The following is a 17,431-nucleotide window of genomic DNA, read 5'->3' on the forward strand; positions in this document are numbered from 1 at the left end:
AGCAGAATTTAATAGTAGATGATATCACATAATAACATTTGGATTTGTTTAGAATCCTGGAGACCTCAGCAATCAAGCTGCCTCCCCCTATTGGCCATTCCACAGCTGAGACAGCGCTGGGCCAGCCAATCCGATTAAAGGACCCCTCTACCCCACGATTCCTGCAATCATCTCATCAGAGATGACTTTACTTTAGGCAGGTAAAACAACTTGGCAGTGGCATCAAGTGCCACATTTGAGTACCAAGAAGAGAAACAAAATAGGTGAGGAGTACTAACAAATTATAACTATCATATTACTTATGCTTTAGTGCTAATGACCAACAACATAGATGCAGTCTACACAGTTATCAGCAGCTCTAGTCAGGAAATACTAAACTGAAGTAGTGAGTCTTCAGTAGGGATTAGGGATTTGAAAGCTATGACTGAAAGGGCATCTCTTATTGTAGCAGGCAAAACAATCCACAGTTTAGGGGCCCTGTAACTAAAAAACTCCCACTGTTATTTTATTAATCCTTGGAATCACAAGCATACCGGAATCTTGAGCTCCTAATGTGCTCTGGTGTGTAAGTCATGATAAGTTCAGATAAGTAAGCCAGACCTTGGCATTTAATTCTTTATATGTTAAAAGGAGGATTTTGAAATCTGCCCTAAACTTAACTGGCAGCCAGTGTAAGGATTTAAAAACTGGAGGTATATGTTCATATTTTCTTGTTCTTGTAATAATTCTTGCAGCAGCATTTTGGATTACATGAAAGCTGTATAAAAAACAATTTGAACATCCAGTGGACGCAGCACTGCAGTAGTCAGTCCTACTAGAAATAAATACATGAATTAATTTCTCAGAATCCTGTTTATTTAGAAAGTGCCTTAATTTCCCAACATTTTTAAGATGGAAGAAACATGATTTGGACAACTTTGAAATGTGTTCTTTAAATAATATACCAAAGTCAAAGATAACTCCTAGATTGCGGGCATATTCAGTAAAATTAACAGTGATGCCAAATGAGTTAAATGATGACAAAATATTGTTGCGATCAGTATCATTCCCTCCAATAATTAACATCTCTGTTTTATCGGTGCTTAAAGATAAGTAGTTCTTATCCATCCACTCCTTTAATTCACTAACACAACTAAATAAAGACAACATTTGGAGAAAGTTAATTTGATCTAAAAGAAAGGTATTACTGGATGTCATCTGCATATGAGTGAAAATTAACATTATGTTTTCTAATGATAGATTCCAGTGGAAGCATGTAAAGTGACAACAGAAAAGATTCCAGTACTGAACCCTGCGGGACACAAGTCTCACTTCTGTGTATAATGATGGAGTACTGTCAGCACATTTCTGTACATATTGGAATCAATTTGATAAATAAGAATTAAACCAAAAGAGCACAGTGCTTGTAAGCCCAACATCATTTTCCAGCCTATGCAGTAAAATAGAATGGTCAATGGTGTCAAACGCTGTGCTTAAGTCTAACAACATAATTACAGTGGAGTTTCCTTCATCAGAGGATATTAGAATGTTGTTTACAACATGTGTTAGTGCCATTTCTATACTTTGACCAGTGGGGAAACCAGACTGGAATTTCTCAAATAAATTGTGATGCGTATGGTGTGATTGAAGCTGATTGGTGACTACTTTTTCTAGTATTTTAGAGAGAAATGGGGAGAAAAGCCAAGCAAAATGACACCTTTTATTGGCTAACTAAAAAGATTACAATATGCAAGCTTTCGAGGCAACTCAGGCCCCTTCTTCAGGCAAGATCATGTTGTAATGTATTAAATTTTAACATGAGTTTAACTTCCCATTCTTTTCTCTCTTGCTGTGTTTTGAAGTTGCCCATAAGCACTGTGACGTTAAAGTCCCTCTCACAGTGTCCATTGAAGTGGGCCGCTAAAGGAACATCTGTGTTGCCATGTTTAATGTGGAACCTGTGTAAATTCGTGTTTGTCCAGTTTCTCCCACATAGAGTGCAGTGTCAGGACATTTCATGCAGATAATTAGGTAGACCACATTAGATGATTTGCAGGAAAATTATCCCTTTATGTGATTTTCAAGTCGGCAGTGTAATATAACAATACGGTCTCTATTGTAAATACAGCATGGGCACACGTTTTATGTCTTTTCTGTAGGCAGGGAGATGTGCCATTTTCTGTCGGTTCATTCAGGGAGCTTCGGACAATTAGTTGCTGTAGGTTTGGTGGTTGTCTGTATGTCAGGAGGGGAGGTTCAGGAAATACATTTTTCAGTATTTGGTCGTTGTTTAGCATTGGCTGAAGTTCTTTTATAATTTTTCGAAGTGTTTCAAGATGTGGGCTGTAGGTGACAACAAGGGGGATGTGGGTCTTGTCTTTGTTTTTATATTCCAGAAGGTTGTCTCTGTGTATGGCAGTAGCTCTTATTTGAGTGTCTGTCGTTTTGGGGGTACTGTATTAGCTTGTCTGATGAAATCTTGTCTGAGCTCCTGCAGTTGTTGATCCCAGTCTGTCGGGTCTGAGCAAATACGATTGTACCGTATTGCTTGGCTGAAAATAATGGAGCACCTTATATGCTTGGGGTGGAAGCTATCACTTCTTAGGTAGGTCCGTCTGTCTGTTGGTTTGTGAAAAACAGAAATTACAAGGGTGTTGTCTTTCAGTTGAACGGTGGTGTCAAGGAAGCTGACTTATGGTAAATTGAAATGGGTCTATAGTTATTAAGAAAGTGTGGGTCTAGGTCTGACTTCTTAAGTAATGGTTTAATGATTGACACTTTTAGTGTATCAGGTACTGTGCCATGCAATAATGAACTATTGATAATGTTAAGAATAGAACATCCATTGCACTTTTTACTAGTTTTGTTGGCACCGGGTCTAGGGAACAAGTAGTAGGTTTCATTTTAGAAATTAAAGTCAATTTCTAAAGTGTTGAATGCAATGTGAGACAGTGTCTGCCAAGCTAGTATGTAGTTTGCACTGTGATGCTGAGATCTGGGATCTTAAATTTTTAATTTTTTCATTAAAGAAGTTTATAAAGTCTCTCCTGCTAATATCTGTTAGTATTTTGCACTGTAAATCTGAATTCCCATTTGTTAATTTAGCCACTGTTGTAAACAGTACCGAGGATTTTACTGTTGTTATCTATCATTGTAGAATAGTATTCTGAGTGATGCTTTAAAGAGAACTTTTTTATATTTTTAACACTCTCTGTCCATGCAATTTGAAAGACATGCAACTTTGTTATTCTCCATCTAAGCTCCATTTTTCAACACTCTAATTTAAGAGCTTGAATGTTTTCATTAAACCAGAGAGAGTTTCTATGTGCTTTGATCACTTTTGTTTTAAGGGGAGTCACTGAATCCAGAGCATCTCTCAAAGTCACATTATAATGTGCAGTTAGCTGATCTAAATTATTTTCCACTTTTATATTTGATGTTAACTGATCTAAACAGTTTTCCACAATTACAAAGTATCTATAAATATTGAAGCAGAATTACAATCTAGATGTCGCACTGTCTTTGTTTTAATCTGTGAGTGTATTTGTAAGGGCAGAACCAAATCAAATGTAATTAAGTAGTGATCAAAAATAACTTCATTTAATGGAGTAAATTTTGAACTTCAACTTTGTAAGTTGCAGTTGGCTGGTGCCCTGCCCAGGATTTGGGGATTATGGGTAACAGCTTCAGAAAAGTAACAGGTGGGATAAAGGACAGCCTGTAATTTAAGATCACATGACTGCGGCCTAGGTAGTGCTCTAATCAGTCAGCCAGGCAGTTTTGCTGCCATATTTTAAGATAATACATATTTCCTCCTAACTGGAGGATTAGGATAAAGACCATCTCCTTTGAAAAATCCAGGCCTTTCCCAAAAATCATCCCAATTGTTCACAAAGGCTATACTTTTATTTGCACAAAAGGTTTCTAGCCAGCAGTGAAGGGATCACAGTCTGCTTTAAACCACATCCCTTCTATATAATCTTGGTAAGGGGCCAGATACAACTAAATTCCGACATTTTCTTTTAGTTTTGGTGCATAGATAGAGGCAGATTGCTGTAAATAAATATCATTAGTGCCGACATGCAGCAATAAGGTAGATACTTAATTGTCGGTGACACCGTCCAATGCGGCCTCTATGTCAGAAATCTTGGCCCCTGCAAGGCATTAAACATTAACTGCTGGTTTAACATAGTTTGGAATTATAACATTACAGACTAGAGAATCGCCAATTATGAGCACATTCTTGTTCTCAATATCCACAGGTGCTCTGCAGAGAGCTGAGAATCTGTTCTGGGTCCGAATTGGTGACCTGGGTGCCGAGAGACTAAATTTTGGCTTCTTAGTACCTCGTCTTACTGTTACCCACTCGCCATTTTCAGTATTTGGTCGTTGTTTAGCATTGGCTGAAGTTCTTTTATAATTTTTCGAAGTGTTTCAAGATGTGGGCTGTAGGTGACAACAAGGGGGATGTGGGTCTTGTCTTTGTTTTTATATTCCAGAAGGTTGTCTCTGTGTATGGCAGTAGCTCTTATTTGAGTGTCTGTCGTTTTGGGGGTACTGTATTAGCTTGTCTGATGAAATCTTGTCTGAGCTCCTGCAGTTGTTGATCCCAGTCTGTCGGGTCTGAGCAAATACGATTGTACCGTATTGCTTGGCTGAAAATAATGGAGCACCTTATATGCTTGGGGTGGAAGCTATCACTTCTTAGGTAGGTCCGTCTGTCTGTTGGTTTGTGAAAAACAGAAATTACAAGGGTGTTGTCTTTCAGTTGAACGGTGGTGTCAAGGAAGCTGACTTATGGTAAATTGAAATGGGTCTATAGTTATTAAGAAAGTGTGGGTCTAGGTCTGACTTCTTAAGTAATGGTTTAATGATTGACACTTTTAGTGTATCAGGTACTGTGCCATGCAATAATGAACTATTGATAATGTTAAGAATAGAACATCCATTGCACTTTTTACTAGTTTTGTTGGCACCGGGTCTAGGGAACAAGTAGTAGGTTTCATTTTAGAAATTAAAGTCAATTTCTAAAGTGTTGAATGCAATGTGAGACAGTGTCTGCCAAGCTAGTATGTAGTTTGCACTGTGATGCTGAGATCTGGGATCTTAAATTTTTAATTTTTTCATTAAAGAAGTTTATAAAGTCTCTCCTGCTAATATCTGTTAGTATTTTGCACTGTAAATCTGAATTCCCATTTGTTAATTTAGCCACTGTTGTAAACAGTACCCGAGGATTTTTACTGTTGTTATCTATCATTGTAGAATAGTATTCTGAGTGATGCTTTAAAGAGAACTTTTTTTATATTTTTTAACACTCTCTGTCCATGCAATTTGAAAGACATGCAACTTTGTTATTCTCCATCTAAGCTCCATTTTTCAACACTCTAATTTAAGAGCTTGAATGTTTTCATTAAACCAGAGAGAGTTTCTATGTGCTTTGATCACTTTTGTTTTAAGGGGAGTCACTGAATCCAGAGCATCTCTCAAAGTCACATTATAATGTGCAGTTAGCTGATCTAAATTATTTTCCACTTTTATATTTGATGTTAACTGATCTAAACAGTTTTCCACAATTACAAAGTATCTATAAATATTGAAGCAGAATTACAATCTAGATGTCGCACTGTCTTTGTTTTAATCTGTGAGTGTATTTGTAAGGGCAGAACCAAATCAAATGTAATTAAGTAGTGATCAAAAATAACTTCATTTAATGGAGTAAATTTTGAACTTCAACTTTGTAAGTTGCAGTTGGCTGGTGCCCTGCCCAGGATTTGGGGATTATGGGTAACAGCTTCAGAAAAGTAACAGGTGGGATAAAGGACAGCCTGTAATTTAAGATCACATGACTGCGGCCTAGGTAGTGCTCTAATCAGTCAGCCAGGCAGTTTTGCTGCCATATTTTAAGATAATACATATTTCCTCCTAACTGGAGGATTAGGATAAAGACCATCTCCTTTGAAAAATCCAGGCCTTTCCCAAAAATCATCCCAATTGTTCACAAAGGCTATACTTTTATTTGCACAAAAGGTTTCTAGCCAGCAGTGAAGGGATCACAGTCTGCTTTAAACCACATCCCTTCTATATAATCTTGGTAAGGGGCCAGATACAACTAAATTCCGACATTTTCTTTTAGTTTTGGTGCATAGATAGAGGCAGATTGCTGTAAATAAATATCATTAGTGCCGACATGCAGCAATAAGGTAGATACTTAATTGTCGGTGACACCGTCCAATGCGGCCTCTATGTCAGAAATCTTGGCCCCTGCAAGGCATTAAACATTAACTGCTGGTTTAACATAGTTTGGAATTATAACATTACAGACTAGAGAATCGCCAATTATGAGCACATTCTTGTTCTCAATATCCACAGGTGCTCTGCAGAGAGCTGAGAATCTGTTCTGGGTCCGAATTGGTGACCTGGGTGCCGAGAGACTAAATTTTGGCTTCTTAGTACCTCGTCTTACTGTTACCCACTCGCCCTGTGGCTGAATTGGTGCTGCTGACTTTGGCTGCACACTGACTACAGTGGGACCTGGAGAGCCTGAAGCCCAATTAGAAGTAGCCAAATTGTCTAAACAAACCAAGTTGATCCAATTTTCGGTTTGCCTAAGTGCTATCTGGTTCCTAATGAGGTCCTCCAATTCCTGTATTTTCCTGACCACCTCTAAATTAACTGAACACTTTTAGCAGGTGAAGCTGTCTATATTGTCAGCCAGAAAACCTGAAATGTACATGTGGCAAGACACACAACACATAAATGTGCTGTCAACGGGCAAAGAACAGATTGAAACTTACGTTAGCGCTGATATCATCTTCTCTGTTTTTGCTGTATCTTCGGTGCTTTCAGTGCTTTCCATGTTCAGCTGAATCACTAAGAGACCATTGGCTTTAAGTTTCGACCACCCGCTGGACGATTGACTTTGATTTCTCACTGCCGGTTATTTCTCCTGATTGGCTGTCAGATTTACTCCAGTTGAACTTACTTACTCGGGTGTTTGCGAAGGGCACCATGCTTGTGGGAGTCTCTGCTGCTCAGAAGATGTGTGGCCTGAAGGAGACAAAGAGAGGTCAGAGAGCTATTTTGTTCTGAAAGTCTCTTTGCATTAGACTTTGTAGATGTTTTTGAAATATATTTGTTTGTAAAATGGTTTGGACATAGCTGAATTAAAACAGAATCCTGTTTTTGAACAGTCTTTTACATTGTGAGTCTCTCTTACTCCATCCCCTGGTTGCTCGGTCTCATCTACTGGCACCCCAAGTTGGGAATTGTACAACAGTGTCTTTATCCGGGGTGTCACAAACCATTATTCAGCATTCATTAGAATGTCTGTTGAAGCTGATAATATTAACAAGCAACTGTCTTATTCAAAAACTCAAAACTTGTAATGCAATCTAATTCACAAAAGCAAATTGGAACTTTTATTATTTTTATTAGTGGAAATTAATAATGTCAATGTCTAATTTATTTATATAGCACATTTAAAACAACAGAGGAATGCTGTGGCCAAAGTGCTTTACAATAATAGAATAAAAGAAAAACATACAATTAACACGAATAACATAAATAAAAATAAAATAAATGAACGTAAATAAAATAAATAATAAATAGAAGTAATGTTACATAATCACAATGAGGAAACCATCAGTATTACTGAAGGTCACAGAATGCAAGCAAATAGAAATGAGTCTTTAATCTTGTTTTGAACAGTTCAATTGTAGACGACTCCTTTATGTAATGAGATAAAGAGTTCCACAGGCAAGGAGCAGCAGCAGCAGTTTTGCACTTAGTACGGGGGACAACAAGAGACAACTGACCAGAAAATCTAAGCACTCTAGATGGCTAGTGTAAAACACACAGTTCAGATAAATAGGCAGGAACAAGCCCAGAAATAGAATCAGACTTTCTTGCCACAACCAGAAAGTGAGCGGCAGCATTCTGGACCAACTGTAACCTGCGTATCAGGGATTTGCTAATCCCAGAATACAGCGAGTTGCATTAATCAAGGCGAGAAAAGATAAAAGCAGTAGCTCAAGATCCCCAGAAGATAAAAAGGCTTGATCTTACCTAATAGATGAAGCTGGAAAAAGCAACTCTTGACTACAGAATTAACCTGTTTCTCAAAAGAGAGGTTACTGTCAAAGATAACACCAAGATTGCGGACTTGTGGTTTGCAAAAGACAGACAAAGAGCTGAGAAGACCAAGAATAATTTGGGTTTTAGCTGATGGACCCACTATAAGCACCTCCGCTTTATTTTGATTCAGATCAAGAAAATTATTAGCCATCCAGGATCTTTGTTCAGAAAGACAATTGTGAAGTTGATTTATTGAAGAGTTGCAGATGGGAATATAAACCTGTGTATCATCAGCATAGCAGTGAAAAGAAATGTTAAATTTCCTAAAAATAGCTCCAATCGGGTGAAGGTATATAAAGAACAAAATAGGGCTGAAAATGGATCCCTGAGGAACACCACACTTAAGAGGAGCATTAAACAAAAAAGAGGAATTTAAAGTCACTGAAAAGTGTCTACCAGTTACATATGACCTGAACCAGTTAAGGTCAGCCCCTTTAAGCCCAACAAGATGTTCAAGCCCCAACAGCAATATCTCATGGTCAATAGTATCAAAGGCAGCGGACAGGTCCAGGAGGACAAGGACTGCAGTGCCACCTGAGTCAGTAATAATAGAGATGTCATTGAATACTTTAAGGAGGGTTGTCTCAACACCATGATAACGCCTAAAGCCAGATTGGTAGATCTCAAATAAATTATTGGAGTTAAGGTGATCAACCAATTGATTATAAATAATTCTTTCTAATATTTTAGCCAGAAATGGCAATTGGGAAATCGGGCGAAAACTGGCTAAAACTCCAGGATCTAATTCTGCCTGTTTTAGACAGGGATGTACCGCAGCATTTTAAAAAATGAGGGCACAACTCTCTCACTAATAGAATCATTGATAATGGCTAGTAAAGATGGACCCAAAACATCAAAGGCTTCCACTACGAGGCGTGGTGGTACAATATCAAGAGGACAGAGAGCTGGTTTAAGGGTGTCAATAGTTCTTTTTAGCTGTGAAAGTGAGACAAGATCAAAAGATTCCAAGACAATATCATGATTAACAGTAGGAAGTTCATGGCCATTTGGAACAATACCACAGCGAATTTTATCAATTTTACTGACAAAGAATGAAAGAAATTGCTCACATGAAAGAACAGTGCTATTTAATCCCATCACAGAATGAGGATGAATGGCTGCATTAATTGAATTAAATAAGACCCTAGGATTCTTAGAATGATGGGATACTAAATCAGCGAAGAAATCGTGTTTAGCTTTCTTAACTGCAACCTGGAAGTTGAATAGAGAAGTCCTAAAAATCTGTTTTGAAACAATCAGTCTTTTTTCCAACGCTATTCCGCAGTTCGACAGGCGTGGTGCAGCAATCGAGTAGTTTCTTTTAGCCACAGAGCATTTCTTCCCTTATTACAGCGTATCTTGCGCGGAGCACTTGAGTCTAAAACGGTTTTTAAAGAAGAATTAAATTCTAATACAGAATTGTAATACCCTCATATTGGACATGCACATCAAGACTAGAGAATATGGTTTTAAAATCGGATATAATGGAAGAATTTAAAAAGTGAGAGCAACGTGGAGCACAATTAGTAGTAGGGACAGCTACAGTAATATTCAAATCCATCATTATAGAAAAGTGATCAGTAAAAGAAACATCGCATAAATCAATATTATTAACTGGAATATCATGTATAAGAACAAGATCAAGGGTGTGACAGAGAGAGTGAGTTGGTGTATTAATATGCTGGATAAAATCAAATGAGTCCCATAGTGATAAAAAGTCATTAACCAAAGGTTTTAATTGACAACAAACTTAAATGTTAAAATCACCAACAATAAATACTTTATCATGGGAGAAGGTGATATCAGCCAGGAGGTCAGAGAATTCAGAAATTAAGATATCATTAATTACAGGAGGTCTATAAACTACAGCAAACAACAAAGAAGGGGAGCTGCACACTTTGAAAAGTTGCAGTTCAAAGCTACTAAACTAAACTAAATAATAATTTTTAAAGATAATAATGTCAAAAATATCAATTGAGTACATTGAAACTATCCTTTTACAAACAGTACAAGGAATATATGTTGCAATAAATCAAGAATAATATTAAAGACATGTACAGAAACCAAATCACAAAGTTACATCAGTTAAATGTTGGATTTTTCTAACTTTTTTCTGTTTGAGATTAAGGTAATTCACCAAACTGCTGTTTTTTTCCAACTTTCTTTACTTATGTTTACTAGGGATGCAAATAATAATGGAGGGAACTGAGCTGTGTCTAGCAAAACTAAAAAAAAATGACAGATTTTAATTGTGTGTGTTCCTCTTTCTAAGATTATATAGAAAGGGGGCATATATATATCCATCACTTTTGTTATCGTTCTCTTCTTGGCTACTACCTCTAGCACGTCAAAACAGTATCCCATTACTGAGCCTGCCTACTTATTTAGTTTGTTGATTTAGTGGGCCTTTCTTAAAGTGAAGTTACTGGCCCAGCACACTAGCCGTCACTAGATAATTGAATTAGCCGTCAGAGAGAAGTAGAACATGTAAAAGATGTCACTATTCACATCAAAGGAAGTTCATCTTCTAAGAAAAAAGAGCGTGCTCAACCCTTCTTTTTATAATCTATCTTTATTAAGAGACCAATCTATCCTGGCATTGATGTAAACCCCCAAGTACCAGTACCAATGCACCACGTCCAGTCTCTGGACAGTGACTAGATGTAGATGCCTTTTGGTGCAGTGAAAGTCAATAACCACTTCCTTGGTTTTGCTGAAATTAAGTTGCAGACAATTCTTTCTGCATCAAGAAACAAAGTTCTTCCTCTGATTCCTATATACTCTGTTTCCCTTGTCAATAAACACAATTAGTGCAGAATAATCTGAGAAAATCTATCTATTTATCTGTCTGCATCCTATTTACTGTTAGATATCGTGCTATATCTGTATTAAGTGTTAGTGGGGCACAACCCTGCACATGTTGTGTAAAATAAGTAATAAGCTACTCTCAATAGTTTAAGTTATTATTAAAATGCTTATAACAACACTAAACTTTTTCTATTCAAGCAAATGATTTCCAATTTTCTATCATATGCATAATGTACTTACTCATCTAGAAAAATGTTTCTTTTAGTTTTGTATTCTCAATTTCATAGGTATGGTGGTTTTTTGATCCTAATCTTAGTTTTACAGTTACTAGGCTTTACAGAGGAAAATTATAACATTAATCTATTAGACCATCAATCCCTGGAAAGATCTCATGGATGGATAATCTCATAGAAGGATGTTCAAATTTTCCTTTATAAAGCCTAATTTACATCTTTAAAGTGAGACTGGAAGCCTCATTACAACATAATGACTAGCCTATCTACTTTGATTTTAATATATTCATTCATAAGTTTGTTGAAAAGCTTGTTTCTTTGCCTGACATCCAACAACCTATTTTATTGCAGCATGCCTTCTCTCACTCATACTGATCAGCAATTACTCTAAATTCTCTTACGAAAGCAACTGAGGTGATTAAAATCATTTAGAACTTAAGTCAAGTCAAACAAATTATTCCTGAACAAAGAGATAACAAATGCCACCTGTGATCTATCAGTAGGATAAGTATGAGATTGTTGGTAAAAACTGTTACATTTGTTGCAGAATTCTCCTAATATGTAAAACTATAAATAGTTTAGGTCCTATATGCTTAATTACAGTATCTCTCACTCTCTCACTGTTATGATCTATATATATTTAACTAATAACAATTCCAAAAATTGAGGCTGAGCCACTACTTCTACTTTAAAAAAGTGACACCGGAGATATTTGAAGCAGATCTAGATAATGGGATGTTATATTCCTTTTTTAGACTGCCCATCATATAGAGTTGTTGCTCGGTGATGGGTGTGACAGCCAGTTGGCCAAAGTTATCAGTACTGTGACTTTGGATGTTGAAAGATTTATTTCTCTATGAATGATGTTAACCTGAGTTTTTGGATGAGCTGTCTGTCTATATTTTAACTGGCTGTATTTTAATTCTAGTGATAAAGGACATTTATCTCAGTTTTTCAGATTCATTCTGGGTTACTTTATTTTTAATGCTATTTGTGTATTGATGTATGCATAGAGATTATGTATATTGTAATAATTCGCTATATAAAGCCAGAACATTCTAGTTATGTATAAGGGAACACTCTAAGTCTGTATCTAGTGAAGAGAGTTATAGAAGAAAATAAATTAACTTGAGTTGAAGATGAATTTTATTCATACCTCAGTGTAGCATTCTTAAGTATATCTACCCTTTAATTCCCAAATCAAAGAGTTAGATCACAGCTTTTATTAAATATCTAAACAGTTAGGGCAATTATGGGTCTAACAATTCTGGAACAGAATACTAATTGCTTATTTTCCAGTAGCACTTAAAATGGCAGAGTATAGTTGGTTATTCATTATGCAACACGTATAAGGTACCATAGAGCCCCAAAACCCAGACACAGCCTCTCAGACATACAAGTCCCAGGTTTAAATAAAAGGTTTATTACAACAAATACCTTCACAAGGCTTCTTGCCTATGCCAAACAGAATCACAATCACTGTTATCCTCCATCCCCTTCTTTCTTTTCCTCTACTCCTCCAGGTGAGCTTAGTCCTATTTCACCTGACTCCAGCTCACCTGGGTGAGGAAGAGTGGCTTCTGGTACCAGAACATTGTCTATAGGAAACTCTTCTGGGTCAGGCAAAAGCCTCACAAAGTAAGAATTACTACTCCCTGCAGCACCCATTGGTGACCCTTAAAGCCCAAACAGGGCTGTCCCATAGGACTACAGTTCCCATCATGCTCTGTGGGTGTCTGTAAGGGTATCATAGCCCAGGGGTATCCCCACCTAGTGTGCAGGGAGAGCAAAAAGTCTAAACATGTATCACCATTGGTCTTTGGTTAATCCCATCCAGAACGCTAGTCTATTCACTTCCACTTTGGCACCTTCTACCAATCTCCTTGTTAAGGTTGAAAGGCAGGAAACAATCTGTCTTTTCTCATGGACATTCACTACTGCAGCCTCCCGGCCAAATAAGGAGCAATGCACCATTCTGGACAGTATGCCAACCCATGTCTGCCATCCATCACAATTAATATATGGAATTCTAGGAATACCTTATCAGGAATCCTACTGTATACTTGAAGCATTATTAGTCATTTTAGTTGGGGGCATTTGGTATGTTTTCTGCAATAATCCCTTTTTATAAAAACTAAACATAGAAGAATCACAATCTCTTATTAACACTGTTCAACAAGACTTGGAAACTTTAGTCTTCAACAACACTATGCATATACGTAAATACTGTATTAAGAATTCTTCCAGAAATGTGGCATTCTACACTAAGAAAATGAACAGCTAAATCAACACTATAACAAAGCATCAAAAAAGAACTTTTAACACATTCTGACTTTTCTTCTTTATGTACTAAATTGATAAGTATACAAACATTCAACATTTAAATTTCATGTAATTAATGAAGAAGTAATACTTCCTTAACAGTACTTAAAATAAAATAAAGAAAAACATCTGGACCGAGACACTTACACGCATTCCAGGTGCTCATAGTTCCTGGCATTAGTGGAAAAGTAACGTTTAGATTACACAGTCCACCATTTTCTTGCTCTATTTGCAGACCCAGAAATTCATGGCTCACTTAACAACTAGGGTTGTAAAACTAAAAATCCCCTGAGCTCTTAGAGCATTTACACTCTTTTGAACACCAATTAATACAATTCAAGAGATAAATTCAATTAATGGAAGTCAAGGGAGGCTGGTGTCTATTCATTTCTAGCAGTGCCCACACTGGTTCAGTTTAGTTTAAAAAAAAATCATATTAAAAGTGGATCTATAATCCACTTAAACACAAGAAGATAATTTCAAACCCATAGATCTGTACTTAGAACCAAGCCAAGTATAGTGAAGTGATGGCTCAACCATAATTATCACCAGTGACAATATGAAAAGTAGAGTGTGCCTGCACTGAACCTTTATTTGATAAGGTAACTAAATGGGAATAAAATATTATTAATTAAGCTCTGATCTTTCTGTTACACATGAAGCCTTTTCTTACTCTCAAGTTGCTTGTTTGGTTATGTGTGCTGTTTATGATTTTTTTGAAATTAGTACTAGGGTGTTGTACTGTGTTAGCCATTATGAATGTAGAGAAGAGCCAAGCAAAATGACACCTTTTATTGGCTAAATAAGAAGATTACAATATGCAAGCTTTTGAGGCAACTCAGGCCCCTACATCTTGCCTGAAGAAGGGGCCTGAGTTGCCTTGAAAGCTTGCATATTGTAATCTTTTTAGTTAGCCAATAAAAGGTGTCATTTTGCTTCGCTCTTCTCTACATTTTGAAATTAGAAAACCATTTTGGAAGTTCATCTGCCATCTTAGTTTTATATCTTAACTTGATGTATTAAATCTTTATAGGGTCATTATTGTTTTACTTGCATGTGTTAATCAACAATTTACCGGTATTATTTTTAACCACAGGTCAGAATTGGCTCCTCTTGTTGACCTGACTCAATGGAAGATGGATAATATGCTGCAGAAAATTCCTCCCCAGGCCAATTCAGTATGTCTGCCTCGGTTGGCACCACGATGTTGTCACATACCACATAAGAGCTTTCTTCCTCTGTCCTGTGAAAGTTATGCTTGGCAAACCTCCCAGCCTCATCTACAAGCTGCATCATATCCTGTTGGTGTACTGTCAGGCCCACCAGTAGGTGCAGCATTTCCCGAAATTATGAAGATCCCAAAAATGTACAAGACTGAAAATGAAGAATATGGTTCCAAAAAACCAATTACCATGTGAAAGAAAAAGATTTATTGCAGCAAAATAAGTATTGAGGTGGTGGTTGCTGTTGTTTTTTATGACAATGTCTAGTCAATATGTAGCTTATCTGGATATCTTATATCTTTCCTGCATGTTCTATTGCTCTTTGAGTCTCCTTTAATATTTTTCTCACCTTCTCTTTCCACATTATTATTGCAGCTGTTATTCTGGCACAGTATCGCCATAATTTTACTTCTTTTTACCATTTTAGCTCGCTGCACTGTACACAATATGATACATTTTGATGAAACTCATTCTATTCCCTAGATGGTTTTCAACTTCTCAGCATTTCTTTCTTTGTTAGTTGGTTCTAGGCTGCCATAAAAATAGTATAAAGCATCACTAAAGTATGTCAAGCAAAATTTGAAAGGGTTCTCAACTAGTCAGCATCGAGTATTTGGCAGAAGTCCACTCCTCCAAGCACAAGTTCAGTGTTCATGATGTACTTCGAATAATGGAAGTTCTGTTCTCCGTCAATAACCTGATGTGTAGGTTTGAAAGGCAGCATACGTCTGAATGCGAGCTGTGGGAATGGCACTTTAGTCTGAAAGGGGGCAACCATTTTGGCTTTCCTAGCTTTAGGTTGTGGGGCGGCCATGCTGGTTGTAGGATGTTGGTGGATAACAGGTTTGTTTAGAGACAGGTCATGTAGGAAGACAGGTACCTACCTATGTACAATCAGGCATCAAGTAAGTGTAGACTCTGTTGGTATCATAACAATGGATGGCCACATCATATGCACAGACAGTAACAGGTTCCAACCCATGGTAGGATGGTAAAAGAACCAGAGAGAGACAATATACAAGAATGCATTAGAAAAATCTTTTACATTCCCAACAAAACTAGCAGTTTTTGTAGTTTGTCACACATATACACATAACTACACCCTATGTCCTACACAAACACACACACAAATACCCACCTGCACTCAACCATGCATACTCTGCAGCCATACAACATGCACTTCAGAAGTGGTCAAGAGCTAAGCATGTTCAGGCCCAGCTAGCACTTGAATGTGAGACCATATAATAAAAGGTTGGGTTGCTGCTGGAAGAAGTGTTGGTGAGGAGGGGGTGCTTACTCTGTGATCTAAACATGGATTTGAATGCTCCAGTTCAGTGATGGGGACACAGTACTGCAAAAATGGTGCCATTCTTCAGATGAGACATAAAACTGACGTTATGAATCTCTGTGGTCATAAAAGATCACTGAACTTCTTTGTAAAAACCTGGGTGTATCCCAATGTCTAGGCTAAGTTACCCTCCATGGCCTAGTCATTCTGTTCCCCAATCATCTCCTGTGTCTAACTGGCTAACTCTCTCTCTCCCCACTTGACCATCTAAAAGCTAATGTGTGATGAGCGTACTACTGCAAAAATAATTGTCATTGCATCATCCAGGTGATGGTACACATTAGTGGTGGTTGAAGTGGCTCCTCACTCGCGTTGAAAAAGGGCTTTGAGTAGTGAGAAAGTGCTATATAGATTTAAAGAATTATTATTATTATTATTATTATTATTATTACATAATCAGCCAAACCAAATTGTTTTTAATCAAGACTAGGGTGCTTTGCCGCCTGCTCGCTTCGCTTGCTAACACCCGTTTTTTTGTTTTTCCGGATACACACTTTTTTTGTTTGAACTGTTGCTATGTCATTAGTTTCACTTTTATTTCAGAACTTCTATAAAATGAATATTTGGAATCTTTCGAGTCCCAATATGCTGAATCTTTTTAATGAGGTCAGTGAGACATGTGTTTAATGACTTTGTACCATAATTCAAGACAGGTTTCTCTGTTTGGAATTTCAGCACAGACAAAACGATCTACATCATCAGCAGTTAATAATTTTTTTTGCAAAGTAACCAATAAATGCATGTGAAGTAAACTCTGTTTTTGAAATTCTCTTGACTTAAACTTCAAAGCCTTACAATATTTATATACTTCTGACGTATCACCTATGTCCATATATTCGATCCCTATTCGCCTTTCGTTATTTCTCCAAGTAATAATTTCTCTTTCTTTGCACTAATGCAATGTTTACTTTCTTTGTTTTGACACTGTCTTTTTTTTCTGCTTTAATATTCTGTATCTTGCTCTGTATGTGTTTCTACGAGTCTTTTGAATTCCAGTTTTCATTATCTCTAACCTGCTCTGCATGTGTTTCACCCCTTGTTTTTTAACCGCTTTATGATGTTTTACTTTGTTTTCTACTGTCTTTTATTTCTGTCCTCGCTTTATCCTGCTTTTGTTTCAATGACACCTGGTCCGTGGTGATTACTTTCCCTTTTTCAAGTAATTTCCGTTTGTTTGCGCTACTGCGATCTTTACTTTCTTTTTTTTATACTTTCTAATTTTAATACTTTCATATTCTTTGACTTTCTCCACATGTGTATTGCGCTAATCTTTTGTTTTTGAGCCTTTCGAATTCCACTGCTTTCATAATCTGTAACCTGGTCTGCAGGTAGCGCCAATGTCCGGATTGGACGTGCTTTTTTTTCAATTCCACTTGTTCCGGGCT

At 37.0% G+C, this 17,431-nt stretch overlaps 1 protein-coding gene across 1 annotated transcript in view; it reads left to right on the plus strand.

The window, feature by feature from the left end:
- The window catches only part of zgc:193811 (uncharacterized protein LOC559801 homolog), a 113,844-nt gene extending 97,525 nt beyond the window's left edge, over positions 1–16,319 (plus strand). The window contains exon 5 of the mRNA XM_039776367.1: positions 14,572–16,319. Within this exon, the coding sequence (XP_039632301.1) occupies positions 14,572–14,893 (322 nt within the window). The 3' untranslated portion in view covers positions 14,894–16,319. The remainder of the gene's footprint in view (positions 1–14,571) is intronic.
- The last annotated feature ends 1,112 nt before the right edge of the window (positions 16,320–17,431 follow it).

The sequence above is a fragment of the Polypterus senegalus genome, chromosome 13 (assembly GCF_016835505.1).
Source record: "Polypterus senegalus isolate Bchr_013 chromosome 13, ASM1683550v1, whole genome shotgun sequence".
NCBI classification, from domain to species: domain Eukaryota; kingdom Metazoa; phylum Chordata; class Cladistia; order Polypteriformes; family Polypteridae; genus Polypterus; species Polypterus senegalus.